The 9717-nt window shown below is 36.5% G+C and overlaps 1 protein-coding gene across 3 annotated transcripts in view; it reads left to right on the top strand.

Moving 5' to 3' along the window:
- Positions 1-9121, top strand: part of IGF1 (insulin like growth factor 1) — an 84229-nt gene extending 75108 nt beyond the window's left edge. For all 3 annotated transcript variants that reach the window (XM_012772679.3, XM_076007073.1, XM_012772680.3), the window contains exon 4: positions 8857-9121. In XM_012772679.3, coding sequence (XP_012628133.1) covers positions 8857-8916 — 60 coding nt within the window. In that variant the 3' untranslated portion in view covers positions 8917-9121. The remainder of the gene's footprint in view (positions 1-8856) is intronic.
- The last annotated feature ends 596 nt before the right edge of the window (positions 9122-9717 follow it).

Raw genomic sequence — 9717 nt, forward strand, 5'->3', positions numbered from 1 at the left:
TTGAGCACCATAGTGTTAATCAGTCAGTACTAATTTGATGGCAAGTACATGTGGAGCCCATTCTTCTGATCTTGTGTCACCTCACTTTGGATAATGGGCTTAAGCTCAATACAGAATAATATAAGCGGTGCTAGCTCACTGTCATTTCTTAGCATTGAGTAATATTCCATTGTAAACATATACCAAATTTTAATAATCCACTTATGAATTGACAGGCACTTGGGTTGTTTCCACATCCTTGCAATAGTGAATTGTGTTGCCATAAACATTCAGGTGCAGATGTCTTTATTATAGAATTTCTTATGCTTTTTTGGGTAGATGCCTAATAATGCTATTGCTGGATCGAATGATATTTCTATTTTTAGCTATTGGAGGTATCTCCAAATTCTTTTCCACAAAGGTTGCACTAATTTGCTGTCCCACCAGCAGTGTAAGAGTGTTCCTGTCTCTCCATATCCTCACCAGCATCTGTTGCTTTGGGATTTTTTGATAGAGGCCAATATCACTGGGGTTAGGTGATATCTCACTGTGGTTTTGATTTCCATTTCTCTAATGATTAGAGATGTTGAGCATTTATATGTTTGCTGGCCATTATTCTGTCTTCTTTAGAAAAGTTTCTGTTCATTTCCATTGCCCATTTCTTGATGGGGTTGTTTGATTTTTTTCTTGTTAATTCTTTTGAGTTCTAGATAGATTCTTGTTATCAGACCTTTATCAGAAGTGTAGAGAGCAAGTATTTTCTCCCATTCTGTAGGTTGTCTATTTGCTCTAATGATAGTTTCCTTGGCTGTGCAGAAGCTTTTAATCATCTTAGATGGTACTGAATCATTTAAAAAATTTTTTTATTTCAGCATATTATGGGGGTACAAATTTTAATGTTTCAAATCATGCCGTTGTCCCCTCTCCCCCCACAAGTCTGAGTTTCCAGTTGACCATCCTCCAGACGGTACACATCTCACACATTATGTATGTATATACCAGCCCCCCTCCCACCCGCCTAATACAATTAAGGTAGTTCCTATGTGTCCACTTAGGTGCTACTCAGTTAATACCAGTTTGCTGGTGAGTATATGTTGTGCTTGTTTTTCCATTCTTGGGATACTTCACTTAGTAGTATGGGTTCCAGCTCTATCCAGGAATATACAAGATTTTCCTGGTGCTATATCACCATAGTTTCTTAGAGCTGAATAGTGCTCCATGGTATACATATACCACATTTTATTAATCCACTCATGAATTGATGGGCACTTGGGTTGTTTCCACAGCTTTGCAATTATGAATTGTGCCACTCTAAACATTCGAGTGCAGGTGTCTTTTTTGTAGAGTGTCATATGATCTTTTGGGTAGATGCCTAGTAATGGGATTGCTGGATCAAATGGTAGATACACTTGTATCGCTTTAAGGTATCTCCATATTGCTTTCCACAAAGGTTGAACTAGTTTGCAGTCCCACCAGCAGTGTAGGAGTGTTCCTATCTCTCCACATCCACACCAACATCTATTGTTTTGGGACGTTTTGATAAAGGCATTCTTACTGGAAATAAGTGATATCTCATTATAGTTTTGATTTGCATTTCCCTGATGATTAGAGATGTTGAGCATTTTTTCATGTTTGTTAGCCATTATTCTGTCTTCTTTAGAAAAGTTTCTGTTCATGTCCTTTGCCCACTTTTTGATAGGGTTGTTTGATTTTTCTTGCCCATTTTCGTGAGTTCTAAGTAGATTCTAGTTATCAGTCCCTTATCAGATGTGTAGGATGCAAAAATTTTCTCCCATTCTGTAGGTTGTCTGTTTACTTTCATGACTATTTCTTTGGCTGTGCAGAAGCTTTTTACTTTGATCATGTCCCATTTATTTATTTTTGTTACTGCTGTGATTGCCTTTGGGGTCTTCTTCATAAATTCTTTGCCTAGGCTGATGTCTAGGAGAGTGTTCCCAACATTTTCCTCTAGAATTCTAATACTTTCATACCTTAGGTTTAAGTCTGTTTGTTATCCAGCGAGAGTTGATTTTTGTGAAAGGTGAAAGGTATAGATCTTGCTTTAGCCTTCTACAAGTGGCTATCCAGTTTTCCCAGCACCATTTATTGAAGGGACATACCTAAAAATGATACAAGCCATATACAACAGACCCATAGCCAACATCATACTGAATGGGGAAAAATTGAAAGCATTCCCAACTTAGAACTGGAACCAGGCAAGGCTGCCCACTATCTCCACTTCTATTTAACATAGTGCTGGAAGTCCTAGCTATAGCAATCAGACAGGAAAGTGGAATTAAACATATCCAAATAGGGGCAGAAGAGATCAAACTTTCACTGTTTGCTGATGATATCATATTATATTTAGAAAACCCCAAGGATTCAACCAAGAAACTCCTGGAATTGATAAATAAATTTAGTAAAGTCTCAGGATATAAAATCAATACACAGAAATCAGAGGCATTCATATATGCCAACAACAATCTAATTGAGAACCAAATCAGAGACTCAATACCCTTCACAATAGCAACAAAGAAAATAAAGTACCTAGGAATATACTTAACCAAGGAAGTAAAAGACCTCTACAGGAAGAACTATGAAACACTGAGGAAGGAAATAGCAGAGGATGTAAACAGATGGAAATCCATACCATGCTCATGGGTCAGCAGACTCAACATTGTTAAAATGTCTATACTAACCAAACTTATCTACATATTCAATGCAATACATATTAAAATCCCATCATCATTCTTCACAAATATGGAAATAATAATTCTATGCTTCGTTTGGAACCAGAGAAGACCCCGCATATCAAAAGCAATTCTAGCCAATAAAAATAAAATGGGAGGTATTAATATGCCAGATATCAAACTATACTACAAAGCTGTAGTAATTAAATCAATCTGGTATTGGCACAATAATAGGAATATTGACCAGTGGAACAGATTTGAGAACCCTGATATAAAACCATCCTCATATAGCCATCTAATCTTTGACAAAGCAGACAAAAACATACATTGGGGAAAAGAATCCCTTTTCAATAAATGTACAGAAGCTTTTTAATTTGATTAGATCCCATTTGTTTATTTTTATTGCTGTGATGATTGCTTCAGGGTCTTCTTCAAGAATTCTTTGCCTAGGCCAATGTTTGAAAGGGTCTTCCCAACATCTTCTTTTAGGATTCTTAAGGTTTCATGTCTTAGGTTTAAGTCTGTTATCCATCTTGATTGGATTTTTGTGAGAGGTGAGTGGTAGGGATCCAGATTCATTCTTCTGCATGTAGCTATTCAGTTTTCCCAGCACCATTTATTGAAAAGAGATTCTTTTCCCCAATGTATATTTTTCTCTGCTTTATGAAAGATTAGGTTACCATATGCAGATGGTTTCATCCCTGGAATCTCAGTCCTGTTCCAAAGATCAATGCCTCTGTTCTGCCAGTACCAGGCTAATTTAATTATTATTGCTTTATTAGTACAGCTTAAAGTCAGGAAGACTGATGCCTCCCAGTTTGTTCTTTTTACTTAAGATTGCTTTGGCTATATGAGGTTTTTCTGGTTCCACGCAAAGTTAAGAATTATTTTTTCTTGATCTGTAGAGGATGATGATGGTACTTTGATGGGTGCATTTATTCTTTAGATCACTTTAGCTAATATTGACATTTTAATGATATTGATTCTACCAATCCATGAACAAGGTAGATTTTTCCATCTGTTTACATCTTCTACAATTTCTTTTTTAGCATTTCATAGTTCTCCTTGTATAAGTCTTTCATATCTTTCATTAAATATATTCCTAGATATTTAATATTTATGCACCCAGTGCAGGAACACCCAATTACATAAAGCAAACCTTGTCTGATCTAAATAACATGTTAAACAATACTGCCATAGTAGCAGGGGACTTCAACACTCCACTGAATGAAAGGATAGATCCTTCAAACAGAAAATAAGCAAAGAAATAATGGGCTTAAACGGAGCTCTTGAACAAAAAGTTCTGACAGATCTCTACAGAACATTCCACCCAAATAAAGTTGAATTTACCTTCTTCTCAGCAGCCCATGGAACCTTCTCCAAAATTGATCACATACTAGGCTACAAATCAGATCTTAACAAATTCAAAAAAATAGAAATTATACCATGTGACTTCTCTGACCATAGTGGTATAAAATTAGAGTTCAATTCCTATAGAAACACTCACCGTTTCACAAAGTCATAGAATCTGAACAATCTATTATTGAAGAATTATTGGGTCAAGGAGGAAATTCAGAGGGAAATTAAGAGTTTCTTCGAACTAAATGATAACGGAGACACATGTTACCAAAACCTGTGGGATATAGCAAGAGCATACCTGAAAGGAAAATTAATAGCAATAAACGCTCACATCCAAAAAACAGAAAGCTTAGATACTGACAACCTAATGAATAGACTCAAGGAATTGGAAAAAGAAGAGCAAACCAATCCCAAGCCTACTAGAAGAAAAGAAATAACTAAGATCAAAGACAGAACTAAATGAAATTGAGAACAAGAGAATTATACAGAAGATCAAAAAAACAGAAGCTGATTTTTCAAAAAGATAAACAAAATTGATAGCCCTCTTGCTAGATTGACAAGAACTCAAAGGGAAAGGACTCTAATAAACTCAATAAGAAATGAGAAAGGAGAGGTCACAACAGACACCACAGAAATTCAAAACGTTATTTTTGATTACTATAAAAAAAACTATATGCCCAAAAACTACATAATGAGGAGGAAGTGGACAAATTTCTGGAAACATACAACCTCCCTAAGTTCACCCAGGAGGTAACAGAATTTCTGAATAGACCAATCTCAAGCTCAGAAATTGGAGTAGTAATTAATATCCTCCTCAAACGGAAAAGTCCCGGACCAGATGGCTACACTTCAGAGTTTTACCAAACACACAAAGATGAACTCATACCTATACTACAGAAATTATTCCACAACATTGAGAAGGATGGTATCCTTCCTAACTCATACTACAAAGCCAATATTACCTTGATACCGAAGCCAGGAAAGGATGCAACAAAAAAAGAAAATTACAGATCAATATCCCTCATGAGTATAGATGTAAAAATCCTCAACAAAATTTTAGCAAATAGAATTCAGCAGCACATCAAAACAATAATTCACTATGACCAGGTGGGCTTTATTCCAGGGATGCAAGGCTAGTTCAACATACGCAAGTCTATAAATGCAATTCGCCTCATAAATAAAAACAAGAACAAAGACTATATGATTCTCTCAATAGATGCAGAAAAAGCATTTGACAAAGTCCAACACACCTTTATGATAAAAACTCTTAACAAAATAGACATAGGCGACTCGTACCTTAAAATTATCAAATCCATTTATGACAAACCCACAGCCAATATCATACTGAATGGGGAAAAACTGAAACCATTCCCACTTCAAACTGGAACTAGACAAGGATGCCCACTATCTACTCTTCTATTCAATATAGTGCTTGAAGTCCTAGCTATAGAAATCAGGCAAGAGAGGGGTATTAAGGGCATCCAAGTGGGGGCAGATGAGATCAAACTCTCGCTCTTTGCTGATGATGTGGTAGCTAGAAACCCCAGGGATTCATCCAAGAGACTCCTAGATTTGATAAATGAATTCAGTAAAGTCTCAGGTTACAAAATCAATATGCACAAATCAGAGGCATTCATATACACCAATGACAGTCAAGCCAAAACTCAAATAAAAATGCAATACCTTTTACTATAGCCTCACAGGAAAACTTTTTTTAATGGTCTTACTTTCCCTGGTGTCAATAGGAAACAGTATTTACTCACTACTGTTTTCCTTTCAAAAATCTGTCTAGTTGTATACTAGAAACAGTTTCAGCTGGATTGTTTGTCTTGGACAAACTGTTAAAGTGAAAAGTTTTTGCTTGGCTGAATGTGGGACAGTTTCATAACCTTCAAGAAGTGCACTGAAGGTGAGTGCCAGCTCCAGCGATGGTTGCTTCTAACGTGCCTCCACTTGCCACCCATTGTCAAGGGTGGCCAGTGTAATTAAGTTAGGACAATGAGCAAAGCAACAGATGCAACTGAGACCAAGTCCCTGAGTGCTTTTGTTTTGTCACTGTCATTGTCTGCAACAAAGAAGTCACATGTGAGAGCCTGGGAAGAGAGCCAAATTCAAACCAGACGACATCCCAGCTGGTTTGAATGGCCTGCACTGTACGCATGTATGCATGGGAACCGTGCTACTTGGAACTGCATCTGCTTTACTCAAGTGAGTTTTAGCCATGGCTTTGCTGTGATGCTGAGACAGACCCAGAAGAAATAGACCAAAGGATCCCTCTGTTCAGACTTTGCCCTTTATAGCTTCTGCTTTGAGGGAAAAGCAAAAGAATCTCTTGGTTAGGGACAAAAGATAAGATCTATATGGCTGGCCAATTTAACTTTAATTCTTTTTGCTACAGCCACCATTAATTTGAAGAGTGAAGCATAAAAGATACTTTACTATTTTCTTCTGGAAATTTGGAATTAACTTGAACTTCAGAGTAAGAATGGAAATTAAACACTTCATGAGGCTTTCTTTTACCAATTCATTCTTGAGCATTTTCTTAGTTAGGGCATTGCAGATTCTTATAAATCTTCTTTTGTTAAAGATGGTATGCCTCTTAAACAGAAATAAAGGTAAAATTCAAATCATTGTGTTTCTCTACCTGTCAGTTAACTTGATTACTAGTTTGGCAGTATCCTTTTTTTTTAATTTCAGCATATTATGGGGGTACAGATTTCAAGGTTTCAATAAATGCCCATTCCCCCTCCCCCCACAAGTCTGAGTTTCCAGCATGAGGCAGTATCCTTAATAATTGCTATTATGGGGGCTTTGATGAACCACATACTATTAACAGGGCTGACTGAGAATTGAACAGAATGTTTCAAAGAGTTTGAGAACATTAGAGATGCTACTCTATGGCCCCATACATCTTTCCTTCATTTTTCTAGGGAACTCCTGTAAGAAAGCAGCATAAGATGTAATACTGGAAACACAAGTTTACTGGTAGCTTAATGGTAGATGCTTTGCACCACAACAAATGCATGCTAATTGGACTTGTATGATATTTGAGGGAAACATGCCAGGATTTTAAACAGATGGCATTTCAAGATATTCTACACAAATGCTCAGTTTCTTCCCACAAGCTTTCTTTGTAGTGGCCACTGAGCTCACTATTTTAATAAATGTTTTTACACAATGATGCCATCTTTCTTCTATTCAGTCAGTACAGGATATTGACCATCAATTCACAAAGTGCTAGTGATCTTTCATGAAGGACTTGGTGATAATGTTCCAAGTAGAGCTAAAAAACATGTGTGAGAAAAACTGCCAAAATCCCTAGGGCCTTAGCCAGTGGGTATTATTTCCAAGGAGTGGTAGCTGATTTTCCCCAGGCTCAGTATTAAAACCTCTCACCCTCTCCAGATCTCAGGTCTGAGTGGCCTATAAGGTGCCTTAGCTCCTAACACATGTTGTGATTGGGTGGGCATTCATTACCTTAGCCAGAAAAAACAGTTTGCAGATTCTAGCCCCCATGGTGAGAAGTCTTATTTTTGGTTTTGATGGAAACATATTCTAGAGGAAAGGGATACTGTGGCTCCTTAAACTTCATTTTATACTAATAATTGTTTATTATATCCTCCTATAGAGGGCCGTCCAGCAAAGGTAAAACCAAGAAAAGAAGTACCTTAAATTTATGCATGTAAATGCCATTTCATTCTCTATTTTTTCAAATCTCCTCATCTACATTCTTTGCTATTCAAATATATTCAAGGATAAAATATAGTTACAGAAAAGTATAACGACTCGATTCTACACATCATGAGGGGGTCCCTCATATTCATTCATTTAATTCATTCTGCAGATATTTCCCACTCACCTTCAGTATCCTTGGCACTGTGCTAGATACTGGGGCTATGACAGTGACCAGACAAGTCTCTGCTCCCAAGTGGCATATATTCTAAACAAAACTCAATATTCCTTATATAATAGTGGATGAGTGGATGGTAGCACCAAAGCAAGGAACCCAGGATTTCTAGTCCTAGAATGGTTATTTCTAAATAAAGATGATAATAATAGGAAGATAAAAATGAGTAAATAATAATAATAATAGCAGCTAATGTTTTTGTAGTACTTACCATGTGCCAGACTTATTGTGAGTGCTTTTACATTAATTATTTACTCTTTAATCCCATGATGCAGATACTATTATTGTTCTATTTTATGGATGAAGAAACTGAGAAACAAGAGATTGTCACTTGCAGAAGTTCACATAGCTAGAAATTGGAAGAGCTAGGATTTGAGCTAAGCTTAGTATGTCTGTGATTTTACAGATTCGAAATTAATTATAAAATCTCTTAATCTTCTATTTCTAAAACTCCACCTTTCTCTAGAGGAAGAAAAAAAAAATCTCCTTTTTACAAAAATTAAAACAGAACAAACTGCAACAAAATAGAGGATGATCCCAAGATGTGATAAATGTGATTGATTTTTGTTGTTGTTGTTAGGAAAAGATCTATAGGACAGAAAGCTGGATTTTTCAGGATCCCCTTTCTGTCAATGAATCTGTGATTAAGGCAGATGGATAGAAATGCATCTGTGTGTGATTATAAAGCAATCTGTGGTATTCATATCACCAGCAGTACATAGAAAAAGACTGAGCGAGGATTGGCCAAAATAGTAAAGGCCTGTCCACCTATATAGGGTCTTTTCAGGAAAACCAGGGCTCAAACTGTCTATTAGCTTGACTGGTAATGCACACAGTAAGAAAGGTTAAGACTCAATGATAGAAAGAAATGGGTACATAAAGCCTCATCAAATTAATGCCACTTTTCTCTCTCATTTATAGGAAGTACATTTGAAGAACGCAAGTAGAGGGAGTGCAGGAAACAAGAACTACAGAATGTAGGAAGACCTCCTTGAGGAGTGAAGAGTGACATGCCACCGCAGGATCCTTTGTTCTGCATAAGTTACCTGTTGACCATTGGAACCACCTACCAAAAAAGAAGTTTGATAACATTTAAAAGATGGGCATTCCCCCCAATGAAATATACAAGTAAACATTCCAATATTGTCTTTAGGAGTGATTATTAAAGCTTTGCACCTTGCAAAAATGGTCCTGGAGTTGGTAGATTGCTGTTGATCCTTTATTAATAATGTTCTATAGGAAAAATATATATATATATATATATATCTTAGTCCCTGACTCTCAAGAGCCACAAATGCATGGGTGTTGTATAGATCCAGTTGCACTAAATTCCTCTCTGAATCTTGGCTGCTGGAGCCATTCATTCAGCAGTCTTGTCTAAGTGGTTTATGAATTGTTTCCTTATTTGCACTTCTTTCTACACAACACAGGCTGTTTGTTTTATAGTGTCTGATAATCTTGTTTGTCTATCCCCACCACCTCTCCTCATAACCTTTATATTTGCCGAATTTGGCCTCCTCAAAGCAGCAGCAAATAGTTAAGTAGTACACCAATTTTTAACCCACAAGATTCCATCTGTGGCATTTGTACCAAATATAAGTTGGATGCATTTATTTTAGACACAAAGCTTTATTTTTCCACATCATGCTTACGAAAATAATGCAAATAATTGCAACTTTGAGGCCAATCATTTTTAGGTATATGTTTTAAACATAGAAAGTCTCTTAAACTCTAAATGATTCCCTCGAATAATGACTTAACGTGCAACCTGATTAGTAACTT

The sequence above is a fragment of the Microcebus murinus genome, chromosome 10 (genome assembly GCF_040939455.1).
Source record: "Microcebus murinus isolate Inina chromosome 10, M.murinus_Inina_mat1.0, whole genome shotgun sequence".
Classification (NCBI taxonomy): domain Eukaryota; kingdom Metazoa; phylum Chordata; class Mammalia; order Primates; family Cheirogaleidae; genus Microcebus; species Microcebus murinus.